We start from the raw sequence: 16,862 nt of genomic DNA on the forward strand, positions 1-16,862 counted from the left end.
CATTTGGTGGCGACTAAACTCGAAGCGATAGAACAGGATAGAGAAGAGGGAGCAAAATCGTTTTATTTTCTTATGAAATGTGTGTATTTTTTTCCCATTCGTTCGTATGTGAACGGAGCGCGCGCGGACACACGATCCGATCCCACATTCACATTGACTTCGTTGTTGCGCGACGTTCACATTGAATCGAATGAAATTGGCTGCTGGTGAAGCGAACGCGCGTGCGGACTTTACATTGCCTTTTATTAGATTCTCTTACTCCGTGTGTGTGTGTGTGTGTATGCTTCGATGTGTGCATATGTAGTTTTTTCTTCTTACGACTCCTATTCGTGGCTGGTTCGTGTTGTTTCGTGTTCTTGTTTGCGGGCGACCCATAAAAAACATTCAGTTTTTTTTTTCGTTCGTTCGATTCATTCCATGCGCTCGGTTGACTTTTTACCGTTTGCATTCGAATCGGCGTTGACTTTATCTTTTGAAACGCTTACGCACACGCATGGCACACTGGTAAGCCAGCGAACACGCATCGATCGACCCGCAGTTTTCGATGTGTGGTGTATACTATATTGTTTGAAATGAACTGTTGAAACATTTTGTGCGATACGGCATGTTTATTGCTGTTTTATCTAATGCAGAGTGGATTTTTTGTTCGTTCGCTCTAATGCGGGAAGGGAATTTCTATAATGGTTCATCGAAATCAATTGCTAAATGTGCAAACAACTGGATCTAAATTCGTATTAGAAATAATTTTAGCTTGCAATTGCAGGCATAAAACAGCGGCAGCGTCACAACTATCGGGTAATCAACAAGGGAAGCAATTTGCTGCAATCAATTCTGGCTTTGCCCTTATGCATTGCGCCGTACAAAATGGGTCGCATTTTCGTGAATTCTTTGATTATATTTGAAAAGAAGCGAAAATAATGGCTGAAATCTGGTTTTTATGACCTTAAAAAAATCCCCCTTATTTCCATTTTCGTTGTGCTGAACAAAGAATTGTTGTCGGATGCGCAACAAACTCAATGCACATGAACACTGTTGTATCGTATTAGATTCTAATTCTCTCTGCGTTTGCGTTTCACACGCGATTCTTGGCATGCTTGATGCGATCTCAAGCCACATTTTGTTTCACACAGCACAGCGGGCCCCATGAATATACATTAGAAATCTGGTGCTTTGGTATTGGGTTGTTGTTGTTATGGCCCATTCGATGTGTTGGTATGTTATGTTCATGCATGTGTATGTGTGTGTGTGGTGCTCGTTCATTTGAAACGGAGGCAGGAGAAGGCAATTAGAAACTAATAAAGGAAAAACCTAATCCACAATGTAAAATGGATTCTGAATTAGAAAACTACATTGGTGCCTCTTGCAAGCGCGTCTATGATGGGATGGTTTCATATATAGTTAGAATGTTCGGTTGCGCTCTCGCGCTCACACACACACACTCACATGTATGCATGTTCCGATGTGATCATGTAGTGTGTATGCGCGAAGAAGCAAACACTGCCTAGCTAAACCGAATAGAATGCCGAGTGTTGAATATTTTGTGGCATAAAAGCATTTACTCTATAGAATTACAATATACAATTTCTATGGTTATGGCGTGTGTTTTTTTTTTTTGTTCAGCTAGCTGAAGCAAAAGCGATACACACAGCGTTCGTTGACTCAACGCCGTTCTGTTTTTGTTTCTATTCACTAGGTTCAATTTGTCTGTTTCATGGTGAGAGAGCCCCATGTAAGCGAACCGAATGGGTGTTGTTGGCTTGAACATGTATTTGTGTCCTGAATTTCTGAGTGGATGAGCATTTTTTTTTCTTCTCTCGTTCGTTTTCTCGTTTTCTCAATCTGTTGCTTTTTCGAAGATATATATATATGTTTCTATCTTCTTCATCTCCATAGCATCTAGTTCTCTCTCACTCTTCCTCGGTTCTATGTGTTTCTTTTCTTCAACAATCCTCTCCCATACTAAATATGGGCACATCCACACGCTTCCAAACACAACCATATACAAGAGCAAGAGAATTTCAATTTGGACTGAAAGAAAAATATTAGCTTCGCTATGTAAGCAGGCGAACGCGAATGGCCTGAATTGAACCTTAGAATGATGAATTACAATGTTACATTATTGTTTTGCTGTCTTGGTTTCTCAGCCGTAGGCTTTTCGTTCACAATATCCATGGAACAATTACTGCATTTGTTTCATAAACATATTTTTACTTCTTCTTTTTATTTTTTGCTTCTCACTCTTTCATTGCTATAAACGTGATGTTGGCTCCAGTAGCTGTTATTGCTATTTCACTCGAACCACGGACGATCTCCTCGGTTTGCTCTGTTTTTTTTTGTTTAAATGCAAGTAACTTATTTATTCAATGAACTAAATTTTTTTTTTCCATTTTTGATGGTTGTTTCCCCATCGATTCAGCATAAAAAATGGAGGCAAATTTAAATAGAACAAAATGAATACCGTAACATGGTGTGCGATGGCGAAAGAACGTCTTGTTTTCAAGTGACAAATGCCCTGCCCAAAATAAAGAGTTTGGTTGAAATTCCTGCTTTACTTCTCGCATTCTTGATGGGCTTAAGCGTTGTTGAAATGTCACAACTGGACGCGAGTGCAAGAGTACGCTTGTCGAATGTGATTTCTCTTGGTTACGGTTGCCCATTTTTCATTTATCCGTCGATTCACTTGTTTCTCCTGTGTGCGCCGAAATGAAGAGCTGGCAATTAAAGCTGTTTGCCTTTTGGTCAAATCGATTAGATCATTTCGGTGTGCTGTTGTTTCCCTGTTTGCCGTATTTCGTGCCCGATCCGTTGCATGAATCCATAAAACTGCACGTACAGATTACGATACGATACCGATATATTGAGCTCAATGTAACACACGTTGAAATGCACGAGCTATAACTTTTTCCCCGAGAGCTGCCGTTTGATGTTCTCTTTTAATTTTTATTAACGTAACCTAATTCAATAAACCACTTAATTGGTCAAGTTATCATACATAAACGGCACTATTCGATTCGATTATGCGGCATACAAAATGCAGCCCAATCCCTATGCGCGCATGCATCGTGTATGCATTAGCCGTCGTATTGATTCTCACTGAAAAGAGAAGAGAGAATTGAATCGCCCCGTTAGCGTGATAGAATGAGACGGTGAACGTGATCATGCACGTCATCGTCGCCGTTGCATATACACGCATAACGGCACCCATGCATACACAGCGAAAACGAGTGAAGACGAAAAAAAGCAATATGTATATACTGTACGAAGAAGCATGATTTCTCAAACTATTTTGAAGGTATTTCACTTTGCACCGCGAAAAGAAAAGTAAAGTCACGAAATATTTCAAGAAAGAGAAACACAGCACAGCAGAGTGCAGCTCAGCGCAGCAACAACGCCAACAACAATAGAAGCAACGGCCAATTGAAGTGTGTAAACAATTTCACATGCAAGATACATGAAAAAGCAGAGACCAAAAGCACGAACAAACTATAGCAACATTCTCAAGCATTGTTTTTATCGATGTGCACCTCCGATGATCGTTCGCTGCATTTTGAATTCGGCCCTGGAATCAATTTTAAATCATCGCACTTAACTTGAGCATACAATGTACAACTGTGTTACAGAACGCACATTTTTCGTTCTGTTTTTTTTTCCCCGTTCGGGAATGGAATAAATATGAAACCAAGGGAGACAAACAAGATTTCGAGCCTTTTCGCTGGAATTATTGTGATAAGTCGTTTACGGTTCGATCTCATCGTCATTCGTTCGTTCGTTCGTTCTAAATTGGGGCAAAAGTGTGTGATTTTTTCGTTTAATTTTCTGTTAATGCCATGGCTTTAAATGCGATGCGAAAGCGCGATGAAGTGAATGTAAAACGGTGAGCCCGGTACCAGCCGTATTATTCGCGCATATTTTGCGTCAGTTTGTTATTGTGTAAATGGCTCTGGTCCTGTTTACAAGTTTATTCTCTCATGATTCGAATGTCAAGAATCGTGATGCTGCGCTTAACATCATTTCTCTTTAAATGGGAACCAACACAAGAGGAATGATAAAATGGTTTGAGTAAAAACAAAAAAAAAACAAGAAACGAAAAAAGAAGAAAAAAAAGCACATCATCCGCATCCTTCGATCGAACAACGAATTGCAATATAACGAAAGAGCCAGACAGTTATATTATATGCTTGCATTTAATGCATGCGTCATATTCAACATTTCACCAAATCAATCCGGATCGGGTTTTTTTTCCTCCTATAACGGTACATTTGATATTTATAAAGTGTGACGCGTCCAGTGTCCTCAATACCTTTAGCTACGTTGGCCATGGTTTTGCCTTTCAATTACCATTTTTTTCACTTCTTCTTCTTCTTCTTCTTCATTTTCTTCTTCATTTACGATCGTCGGCGGTGGTTTGACAACAACTTTGATGCATTGCCGCAGAAGTTGCGGAACAAAAGCACGTGGAATGGGCGCGGTTTACAACATAGAAGACTATCTAAAAATGGACAACGGTGAAAATATTCATAGAAGTCTAAATGAATTCAATTTTAAACGGATTGGACTTCATTTCTTTTCATCACGTTCGATCACAACACACATCGGCTCGAAGCATTTTATTCGAAACTCAAGCAATAACAACAACGACGACGGCCGCGACAATAGTGGCGGCGACGACGAAGACAGCAACAGCAGCAGAGACCGATGAATGTGTTCAATGTTTGATGTTTTGATTGTCATCTCTCTTTCGTTAGTATAAAATTAGTGAGATTTTTCGTGTGATTATGAAATGGCTTTGAGTCGTGGTATTTGCAAGTAATTATCAAGCATTTGTCTCTGTCTTTTCTACTCTGATCTTGGTTACGTGCGCGCGTTGCGCTTCCCAAACTCTTGCACAGAAAGTGCTAATACGCAGAGAAGAGCTCGTTTTTTCTTTGTGTTCATTTCTCTTCCAGTATCTTCATAGTTCTTGTTTCACATGTCTCCTGCTATTAAAACGTGGAGGCTTAAATTGGTGCTTTATTCCAAACATATTCACATCACTCTCACACGTAGGTGACGTTGATTTGGTCGTCATTCTGTTGTTCAGCGCGGGTAAAACGCAACGAATTTCAACGCATCACAAATCATTATTATCATAACAACCACTCCTTTGTACATCGACCATTCGTACGAATGAATTGAATTGAAACACGCGCACATACACTCATCGCATCTCTCGAGGTATCCGATGTGAGTGAGGAAGAAAAAAATCGAACAAAAATACGTGTACGCATGATATCAAAACGAAACCGAGCTCAAGTCGAATGGAGTTAAATTCATAATTTGTGCCATCGAATGTGAATTTGAATATGAATGTGTACCGTGTGCACGATCCAACGCAGATAAAATGTGTGAAGAGTTCCGTTCATTGTATGGATCTCGGATGTTAATATAAATTGATCATGGCTCCGCATATGATGGTCTACCGTGTGGAATGAGCACAAAGCATGGGACGATGGAGAAGCAAGAGCGAGGCTTTAGGCTTTACAAAATCTTTCTTTTATTTTTTGAGTGGTCGAATCGTTCAAGTTTTTCAAGCTTACTATTATTACAAAACAACGAATTGATGGAATCGATATTGGAGCTTACGCAAACTACTATCGCTTGCATACAGACACAGATATAGCAGCAGCAGCAGCCTGTGCGCTACGCGTTGGATCCAAGCAACACCACAATTGAATTCCAAAATAATAGACAAATCTGGCAATGGCCAAAAATGGAAGGAACAGAAAAACAAGAAAACAAAAATTTCACAATCAAGTTAAGAGGAAAAAAAATGATCGTCAGAGCTTGAGATGGATTTTGTAATTATTCTTGTTGCTGTTGCTGTTGTTTGTGCGTGTTTTCACTGGCTAGATTCTATACACGTGCAGGCTGTTTGACCACAGTGAGAATGAGAAAAAGCTCCAAAGATGACACAACACGCATCAACGGACACTGAAACGAAATTTCAAGCACGTTTTATGTTCGGCTCTTTCTATGCCTGCTGAGCATTTTAACATCGCTTGACCAATCTATGCTCCCTACAGCCTACAGGCCAATGGCTTCAAATAAGATTTCTTCTAATTGGAACGAATTCAGAATTGGAATGAGTGGGAATTTTGGCTTCGGAAAAAAGCCGACCTTTCTACAGGAATATGTAAGTACAAAAATTCCACCCTTCTTTTCTGATTTCAGTGTGGGAAAATGCATTTTCAACGAATAATTTCCATTAATCATATTCAAATCATTGAATCACTTTGTCACAGTGCATGGATTTTTCCCTCGAAAATCCATGAGAAAAATTTGGACGCGCGGCTCCATTGAAATAGAAACGCAGTCTATGGCATGTCCATCGGCATGAGAAATAATTACGCAGCAACAATTTCTATTCAGATTTCAGCGCCGAATTCATTCTTTTACACAGTGACCACACGAATGAACTGGATGAGGCACCATATAAAATATTTTTCACTGATATGCGACTATGAAAAGTAGCATTGCGACACATACACACTCGCTTGGCACATAGACGTTGTATCGTCATGGTAAACGATTCAGAGTGCGCGAACAGAATTAATGATCGAATACCGTGAACACCCTAATTCATAAACGCATGACAAACAAGTATATATGCTGTCGCACAGGTATACACACTTGTGTGCGACCATATCGCTGCCAAAGTGCGGATCGAATTCAAGTATTACAATTTTTTTCTTGTTTCGTTCGTCAAGTGCTGTACAAACATGGCAATCGTGTGTATGTGACCTCACAACCAATTGCTACCGTATGAATTTTTGTTTGACCAACTGCGACAAACAATGAATCCGGCCGGGGCTGGGATAAACGAACTAATGAAATAAAATTGAGAATACCACTTATGAATACATGCCGAACGTTTAGCGTGTTTCGTCACCCAAATCAAAGAACGTTCGAACGTTGGTGCGATTCAACTAGCAGCGTAAATGTTCTCATTTGGCTGCGAAAACTTTCGACAATTTATTCAAATTTATGGAGAAAACCAGAGAGGTGAACGCAATAAAGGAAGTAAATTCGCCCAAGAACTTTATTCAAATTTGTTTGCTCTTATTATCAATGACTTCCTCTCTCATTCCTCCCTCGTTCTATGTGTGTGTCTGGTTCAAATGAGAATGTATGCATTTTGATGCATTTTATAAGGAACAACCCTTCGCTGCACCTTCATAAACCAGAACGATCCACTTTACATAAAATGCATTAATAGTGAACAGGTATAACCGTATCTTATTAAAATAAAGTAAAAAACATTGTTTTTTTTTCTCAATCAAAATCATTTCCCTTAATTTATCGAGCGGATTCGTGTGAAAGTTGCACAGAACAATTGTGAATCCAAATAAGGATTTCACTATTGACTGCCCTCGACACCGACCATTCTTCTTCCTCTTGTGTATATAGCAATCGGAATAATTTAACATAGAAAATGAGTGTCCTGTTGCATACCGTCCAACGAATTACTTACTGAATCGAAACGTTTCGTCCAGCAAATTACCATAAAGTAGCAATCGACTGCTCATCCTTACCGTTGCTCATTTCATGCAATTGTTGCTTCGTTCCGCCTGAAAATTTACATTTCAATTCCTCCCTCGAAGATGCAACGATCGATCGGCCAAGGCACGGCGATCTTCCATCCGTTGAACAACGCACACTCATCATACACTGTGATACACATTTAAACGACGAAAAATAAATTAATCGCTTCACTTATTTATTCCTCGTCATGTTATTTTTGTTATCCTGTACGCGCATTTTTTTTCTCCTCGGTTCCGCTTTTCACACACACAATAAAAACAAAAATCAACATAATTCCGCTGAACGCAAAACGAAGGAAAGAAAAGAACGAGCATTCACGGTCCGTTCCCATGTTTGCGCTTCATATTGTTTTGATATTTAAATGATGACATTTAACACTAAAAGTCGAAGGGCTGTTATTCGACTGTTGTGTCGCACACACAATATAAGGCGATTTCTCTCTTTCTCTCGTTATTTTCATATTCTCGACTTCCTTTGTTGTATAATTTGTGTAGTGTTATAGTATTTTAATTTTCCATGTCATTCCTTGACATGAGTCCCGTGCACACACAGGATAGGAACAAACGATAAAGCGATGCAATGATTTGGAAATCAACAATTTTAATGTAAATGCATTTCCGATTTGGAAATTGACTTTTTCGAAGTTCACATAGCGTGAGATGTTTGATATAGATTTTTTTTTTCGTGCGGTTTGAAAACGTTTACGATTATTTTAACCAACGGAAAGGATGTAATCCGTGGCTTTTTCAAGGGCTATCACTATATTTGATTGCATCACATTTTAATGTTTTCATGCCTGTTGAATGCGGTACTTTGATTTTGTATTTTTTTTTTTTGGTTTCTATCGCCCGAAATTGGACGCTATGACTACATGGCTAGGGAAAAGGAGAAAGAAGGAGATGGAGAAATGCGCCACCGTGGAAAAGAAAGACATAGAAAGAAGAATGTAAATAGAAATCGTTGTAGTTGAGGGTTTTGAACTCAAAGGAGGTCACATGAAGCGTATAGGGATTTGTTGTGTATGCTTTTTTTCGTCGTTCATTCCATTTCTCTTCGCCTGTTCGTTGTTGTAATGTCGCGCGGCCACCGCTCAGCTCAAGTTATACAATCTTACAACAAAAAATTGGTTTAACTATAACCACACGTATATGAACGCATCGCATCGTAGAAATATCGTAAGAAAAAGTAGAGGAATGCGCGCATTCACGCACACACAAACTCAAACACACGCACAGATTGACTTTCATCATATATAAGATGATACTCGCGCTCACACACAAACGTCAAAACAGCATAACTTCTTTCGTTCTCGCTTCGACTTCTTTATGATTGTTATTACTTTCAGGCGGCTCAGTTTGAATGTGGCCCGAAAATGCGACAACGAACGAAATGGAACTGGAACTGTGTTCGGCATTAAAAACAATGAATATAATGCATTGTACTCATGATATGTGGTTTTTTGTGTGTGTTACTTTGATCCACTAGTTGGATCCGTCGCTAGTCTTTTTTCGCCTTCGTTCTGTTGATATTCTGTTCACATACTCAATTTCTATGTCCTCATTGCTATAGCTTCAATTTGTCGAAGTCGACCGGACAGTTAGACTGGTTCATTGCATATTCGGCTACTGTTCTCGTGTCTTCTTTAATGTTTTTTCTCTTCGTTTTTCTTTTGTCCATCATATCGCTGATGCATACACATTAAAAAATATCGAATTACGCATCGGCTTATGGCGCTCAGGAATCGTCATTAGAACCATTTCAACGTCGTTTGTATGCTGCACGACCGGTGTAGTACAAATAAAATTCACATAATGCGACTGCTAATTAGGTTCTGTATTTATACAAGCTCGATATTATCGAGCTCGTCAACGCAAATTTTCAATGCAGCCGACAGCCGATATTATTATTTATTATTTAATCGGTACCTTTTTGTGCTGTAACTCTTTCGACATCGGTTCTGCGTTGAGCGTGTGTGTGCGTCTCTGACGATAAGTGTTTGTTTTCATTTTATTTGAGCAAATGACGAGTGTATATGGTTTTTGGACTATATTTGCCTCCATTTCGATCGTACGCTTATATCGTATTATTTAATAAGCGCACGCTCTCCTTTCCTTTCATTCCACATTGATTCGCAGCAACAGGTAGATTTTGTATTTGGTTTTTTCTCCGTCTGTCTCTGTCAAATAAACAATAATAATCGTCCATATGTTTGCATGTTCTTCATCGATTAGCTAAAAATAAACGCGGCCACCGGCACTGTTTTTAGATAATAACGGATTTTCTGTCCATTTTTAATGATGTAGATTAAAAAAATGCGACGATCTGAAAAGAGGTATCTATTTTTGGTTCGAATATTATCATTTTTTATGACACAGTCGATGGCTTTAGATGGCTTTGTTCATGAAGATGGCTACATTTGCATCTGTTGAACATGCATATTATGGTTCACACAAACAGATGCATGTCAAATTTCTGCAGAATCATAAACATTGACACATTGGCATGGCTACTGTTTGCACGTAAAAAGAAATAGACGAAAATTCAACGATAGCACTATACTTCATATTTTTCATGGAAATTTGACTTCCGGCGCTGATGCTACCGAAATTGGCTAGCCTGTTTTAGCAAACGTTTGTACACGTATGTTTTTAAAACCTAACTTATAACTAATGAAAGCAAACAATTCATTGATTTTTTTCTGTTTTTTTTGTTACACAAAAAAACTAAACTAACTACGCACGAAGAAACAAAATGGAGAAAATTGAATATTCGTGTATTAATCTGCCGCATAACTTGTACTTTTCGTATTGATTTGTTATACAATTTTGTTTTTTTTGCCAGCTGGTAGGTTGAGTGCTCGTGTGTGTAAACAGCAACAAATGTTTTCATGCTTCTTTTGGACTTTTGCAATTTTGCAATTTTTTAGGAAGGATTTCACGAAAAAAAAAAGATTTCCTTGGCAGAATTTTCTTACTCTATTTTATTGGATTGGTACTTTAATCTATTTTACGGTATAATACGAGCGGGTAATAATCTTCTGTCCAACTATTACGTAAACATCGATTGGAGAATATATTCGAAATCTTTAAAAATACTAATATCAAAAGATGCAAGTTGTTTGAAGGTAGCCATCATACGAAGTGCCTTAGAGCTTGAAATCATACAGCGAACAACCACTTCAAATTCAACCAAAGACGGCAATTTGTTTGTGATTATTTCTTCATTTTCTATGAGTGAGTTTGAATTATCGTCAGTATCTATCAACAGTTTCAGTGTTTGTATTGATTGAATTTTCGGAAACAAAGAATCAAAATATGAACAAATGCGATTGGATTAATGAAATTGTCTGGCCAAAATTCCTAAAACGACAAGTGCTTTAAATTGTTTAAATGTAGTATTTTACCATTGAAATTCTCAATAAAATCGTCAAACTCATCGACCTGCAGATCTTCAAGGTTTTCTAGGTATTCATTTAAACTTTGAAAAATATTCATGTCCATCATGTGCTGATTTAATTCGAGCTTTCTGAGCTGTGCGTTGTTTCGAATAATATTTATGTAAATTTCTGCACACGATGAGCATTTATCAAGACAACCATTAGATATTTGTAAATTATCGAAGTGTTGAAAATGATTTGCAATGAATCCGCTATGAAGGAATTTTGAACATTGTCCCCATGTAGCATTTGGAAACAGTCGAACAAGACAAATACTTTGTAATGTTAGTTGGTTTATAATTCCCGGTTACAGATAAACTTGGGTTGGTTTCATCTTTTACCTTCCGAGGGTTAGCTCTTCAACATTCGCAAATCGTTTCTTAAGCATAAAAAATTCGAACTGGTTGTCAAGAAATACAATGTAGTACATTCATCACACATGAAACCTAAAACATTGAATTTATGTAAATTTATGGAAACGTATAGAAACGATTCATTAATATCGTTTAGAAAAAGTTTGCCAAAAAAAATCATGTTAAATAGCATAACTTCTTTCGTTCTCGCTTCGAATTCTTTATGATTGTTATTTCTTTCAGTCGGCTCAGTTTGAATGTTGCAATGTACCGAAAAGATAAATACCTTTTTCGGTTTGAATATTATCATTTTTTTTACTATCACAGTGAAAGAAGAAAGTTTAGATGGCTTTGTTCGTGAAGATGGCTACATTTGCATCGGTGGAACATGCAAATTATGGTTCGCACAAACAGATGCATGTCAAATTTCTGCAGAATCATAAACATTCACACTGAACATGGCTACTGTTTGCACGTAAAAAGAAATAGACGTAAACGACGAGCACTATACTTCATATTTTTCATAGAAATATGACTTCCGGCGCTGATGCTACCGAAATTGGCTAGCCTGTTTTGGCAAACGAAGATGTCATTAGTCAGTTTGGCATTCTTCTGTCATATCCTAATTACCTACAGCATCCATTTTTCAATATGGTCGGTCGAAAACCATCGAATCACAGTTTACCCAATGGCCTTCGTAATCGTTTTGCCTCATTTTAAAACGGAATTCGCACGAAAAACCATCTACCCACAAGCCGATAAGGTTTCTACCTCATTTTAAAGGAAAAAAGTAAGTACCTTATGTATAACTGTACCGAATAGCTCTGTCTATTGAGACAATTTTATGAACTCTTACAAACTTTATTTTATATTTTAATCGATTTATTCTCCATTGTTTTACAGCAATTCAATTATGGATTTGGCTATTCAAAAACGCAGGTACATCGTAGACAGTGACACTGAGTTTGATGAGAACGATAATAAAATCAAACGTGTTAAAAAATTAAAAGGCAAAACCAAATTGATCGCACTTAATGATGACTGTCTGGAGAAGCTATTTTTGTATTTACGTTCAAGGGATTTGGGCAACATATTCGTTAGCAATACACGGTTTTCAAACAGTGCTGGGTATGTGTTTCGAAAAATACACGCCGATACATTGGTGACGTTCGATCCATGCGCTTCGAATGGAAAAATTTTCAATGATTTTTTGAATATGTTGGATGCATTTGGCGACCATATCAAACGATTGCAAGTAACATTTTACCATGAGCGACGCTATCACAATCGAAACCAACAGATTCTCAATCGAATTGTAGAAAAGTGCAGCAAAAGCGTAATCGAGTTGAATCTTTCAAATATTCAGAACAATATGGATGTTATGGATATTTCAAAGCCATTTTTATATTTGCAAAAATTCACGCTCAGCGACAGTTTTTTCAACGAGCCAATGGCACATTTTATTCGTATGTCAGCAAAGATTTCATGTTTGGAATTTTACTGCGTTGAAAATGTGTTCAACTCCTCGTTCATCGAACAAAAGATGCCGTTAATGACGCATTTTGGCAACTACAATCAAGTCATAACGGATTCGGAAGTCGAGAATTTACGAAAATTCCGCCGTTTTGTAAATGTAAATGGACAATTAAACAGTTTGGGCATTGGTGAAAAGGAATTGGAAATGATGTTTCGGTATGACGAGATTCGCCAGCAGTTTTTCAAAACTATTCATCGAAAATTACCATATCCTGACCAACACGATCACATCACATATTTGCTGCCTTTTGAACCGGTATATTTCGGTCACTTGAAGCACTTGAGCCTTTCACTGGGATACTCAAGTGATTTTTTGCGCTGCATGCGAGAACGCCGACTCACAATTGTCAATTTGCCATTAGAAGAACTCGAATTGTACGTCGGTCACTTCAACGTTGAGTCAGTTGATTTCATCGTACATTGTCGTCAGCTAAGGAAGCTACAGCTATACGTTTGTGAACGTTTCGATGCCATGAACGTCGTTGCGGTCACAATGAATTTGCCTCGGCTGCATGAATTACACATCTTTTTGCTGTACAATGAAAATCCCAAACTTTCCATCATTGCCGATGTTATGAATATCATCATCGATAATTGTGCGCACATAAAACGGATTGTTATTGGCTTTGAAATTAAGAAGCCGAGCAATAGCATCGATTCGGAGTATGAGAAAGAAACTGCAAGCCGTCATGAAGCCATTTTCTTTGATTCGTTTTCGAAAAACCTTCCACATCAATGGCGCGTTAATTTTGTTACACAAAATGCTGAAATCAAACGACAAAATTCAAATGAATCGTTCTTCTTATGTGCCATTTTAGAACAACATTCGATGAAATTGCTTCGATGACCAAACAGCATTTGTATAGTTTTTAGTAATCATTTGCAATATTTAATTTTTAATTGATATTTTTGGATTTATTGTTAAGCATCGATTAGTATGTAAGACTTGAAAAAAGAAATCAATTTGATCATGAATAAAAAGAAATTTCATCACAATTTTTTAAACAGACAAAATTGACTTTTCATTTTGATTTAGAACAAAGGGCGTTTGTTTACTAAATGGAATTGTGTCGGTTGGTAGTGGCACCACTGGTCATTTGCAAAAACACCAACTTCACTGTAATCGGCGATGTTTGCAATAAGAATTTACACCCCGATATGAAACAGCACATTTGATATCCAATAGACCTCTTTACCATATTTTATGGTTTAATTTTTATCGTCAATCGATTTAATGAGAAGATAAAAGAAATTAGTTGCATATTTTATCGAAACGACAATTAACGATTGCAAATCGTAGCTCAACAATAAATAAAATCGTGGAGAACAATTGGTAAGCGTTGAAAATTTCGATGTTAAATGTTTAGTTTATGGAGATGACACAGTAAATGCGGGCAGGTTTGACACATTTGCTTATTTTTACAGTCATTTGCATAGCTATCGATTTGAAGACAGCGAGTTTGGCAAATCCATTGCGAGAGGTTACGGTGCAACGAAAAGAATCGCCTTACAAACAGAAAATTGGTATATATTGACATAACCTCAACTTCGGTGCGACAAGTAAAACCGTTTGTTCTTTTTCACAGCCAACTCAATTTCGTTCGCACTGACATCAAATCAAATCGGTCACGCAATGCAAGTAAAAGTAAGCACACTGCGAACATTGAAAATGGACGCAATGAAAGCTGATCGCCTGCACAGAACGAAGCGTCAGCAAAAACGTAAAAATTACGTTAAATACCTCTTGAAAATCATTCATTTGAATGATGATTGTTTGGAACGGATATTTTTCCAATTGGATCTGATAGAATTGGCAAAAGTGGCCGATGCCAACACGCGACTGGCTGCCGTGGCCACCGATGTATTCGCTCAGAAATATCAGCAGCAAGAAATTCAAATCAGAAGCTGCCAAGACACAAAGTTATGCGGAAACAAAGAAGAGCTCAACTACGGGCGAATGCCATTCGAAGAAGTGCGCATGATCCTCGAGCATTTTGGCAAGCATATTATAAAATTGGACATCGATTTTGGCCCATTCAGTTCATCACATCGGGCGCAGCGAATTGTTGATAAGGTCAGTGAATTCTGCAGCAGTACATTGTTGGAATTGAAGTTGGGAATGCTTCGGGATGGGATGCGATTTCGGCAGCCATTCATCAAATTGGAAAAATTGGTATTTTATCAGAGTTTTTTCCGTTTTCATGAACCAATCAAAGAAATAAGTACATCGTTCCCAAATATTCGTTGCATCGAGCTTCAAAACATTCGCTATGCATTTAAAAGTATTCGATTGGAACAACGGCTACCAACATTGCAGCACATTGGCTACTACACACACCCATATGTCCAATTTTCTGCGGAAGATTTGCAATCGATTCACCGCATAGCTCAATTGAATCCACAGCTCAGAAGCTTGGGCACGTATTTGGGTGCGATCGAAATGTCAAAAATAGGTCCAGAGAGTATGTCAATGGAACCGATGCCGAGCATTGACACAATCGAAGCGGTTTGTTCCTACCCAATGGCGAATGGGCCGTTTCATTTTGCCAATATCAAGCACCTAAAACTCAATGGATCGGAAACCTTGGATCGTGGATGGTTCGAAATCGGCAATCAAATTGAACAATTGGATTTGTTAGCCTGCCCAATAGACGAGAACATTGCGAATTTCATCGTGAGCTGTCGGAATTTGAAGAAGTTGAAAATTGTCACCAACGAAGACTTTGATATGGAACACGTAAAGCATATCGCCAAAAACCTACCGTCACTCAACGAGGTACATTTTTCAGTGTACAAACACAATAAAGAGCTCAAACATTCTACAGCCCTGACAGCGGTGGTTGAATTCATGCAGCATTGCAAACAATTGGCCAGAGCTAGTGCTGCACATGATATCGACGATGGGAAGCAGTGTCGTTCGCGATACAAACACAGCACCTACATTAAATCAAAGCCAATCATCAAATTGTATCGCGACACAATCGACCGAAGTGTACCGCAATCATCACAATGGCGCATCAATCATCAACTGAAACCGGTTGAACTTATTAAAGGTTTTGAAGGCTATCACAGGTATTTATTTTTCCAGGCTAAATTCGAAAAACGACGTCAGTCCAACGCTTGAACAACAGAAAATTCGTTTACACTCGCAATAATATTGATTTGCAAATATTTTTATGAGAATTTATCAACTACAGAAAAGAGACAAAAAAGAAGAAAAAAATGTCGATAAAAAAGGAAAAGATGCCAAAAAAAAATTGCCATAAATATCAATTGTATGATTACTACAAATTAGTTGAATTGTATTCAATTGAAAATGTTCGATTGGAACAAAAAAATATTACTTTTCAAACACTTTATGGGAACATTGAATTAAAAGCATACAAATATTGTGTATACAAAAGGATAGTGTTTCACATTTTGGCATTCGTAGAAGAATTTTTGGCTTAAACGAACAAATACGGTTGTGTATTTTTCTGAAGAAATTTCGCAGGTATTTTCAGGTATTGGATCTCGGCTCAATTTTAAAGGTTTGTATAGAAGCACTTACCGAGGGTGATTAGCAAATTAAATGGAAAACACTCAAGACTAGAATAATAATCCTTTCACTGCAAATTCAAGCACATTCATCCATTGTGCATACCGTATATAAATGCACACTGAAAGTATCACGTCAGTCAGTTATCAGCGAATTCTGAAATAGGTCATATCTCTGTAGTTTTGTGCTTATTTTTGCTCTTTTACAGAACAAATACGTTCATCGTCTAGAATCAAACACAACTGTTTTCAATCGTGAGGAATTTTTTTTTTGTGAGGAGTAAGACAAACAATTTGTGCTACACAGTTAATTCTTGGAACAATTCAATTTACTGACATTTTTTCCTTCGTGCTAATTCGAAGAATTTTTTTCGATCGTTACAACGACATTTTTCACCCCGTCTCTAACTGACATTGTA

The 16,862-nt window shown here is 37.8% G+C and overlaps 1 protein-coding gene across 1 annotated transcript; it reads left to right on the forward strand.

Annotated features, from left to right (window-relative positions):
* Positions 1-13,978: 13,978 nt before the first annotated feature.
* LOC129580397 (uncharacterized) lies at positions 13,979-16,309 on the forward strand. Its single transcript, XM_055470768.1, has 3 exons — positions 13,979-14,239; positions 14,332-14,430; positions 14,493-16,309. The coding sequence occupies exon 3, from the start codon at positions 14,540-14,542 to the stop codon at positions 16,028-16,030; it is 1,491 nt and encodes a 496-aa protein (XP_055326743.1). The 5' UTR covers positions 13,979-14,239; positions 14,332-14,430; positions 14,493-14,539; the 3' UTR covers positions 16,031-16,309.
* Positions 16,310-16,862: the final 553 nt, after the last annotated feature.

This window comes from Sitodiplosis mosellana, unplaced genomic scaffold (genome assembly GCF_009176505.1).
Source record: "Sitodiplosis mosellana isolate CC-2019 unplaced genomic scaffold, AAFC_SMos_1.0 Smas_scaffold_1, whole genome shotgun sequence".
NCBI classification, from domain to species: Eukaryota; Metazoa; Arthropoda; class Insecta; order Diptera; family Cecidomyiidae; genus Sitodiplosis; species Sitodiplosis mosellana.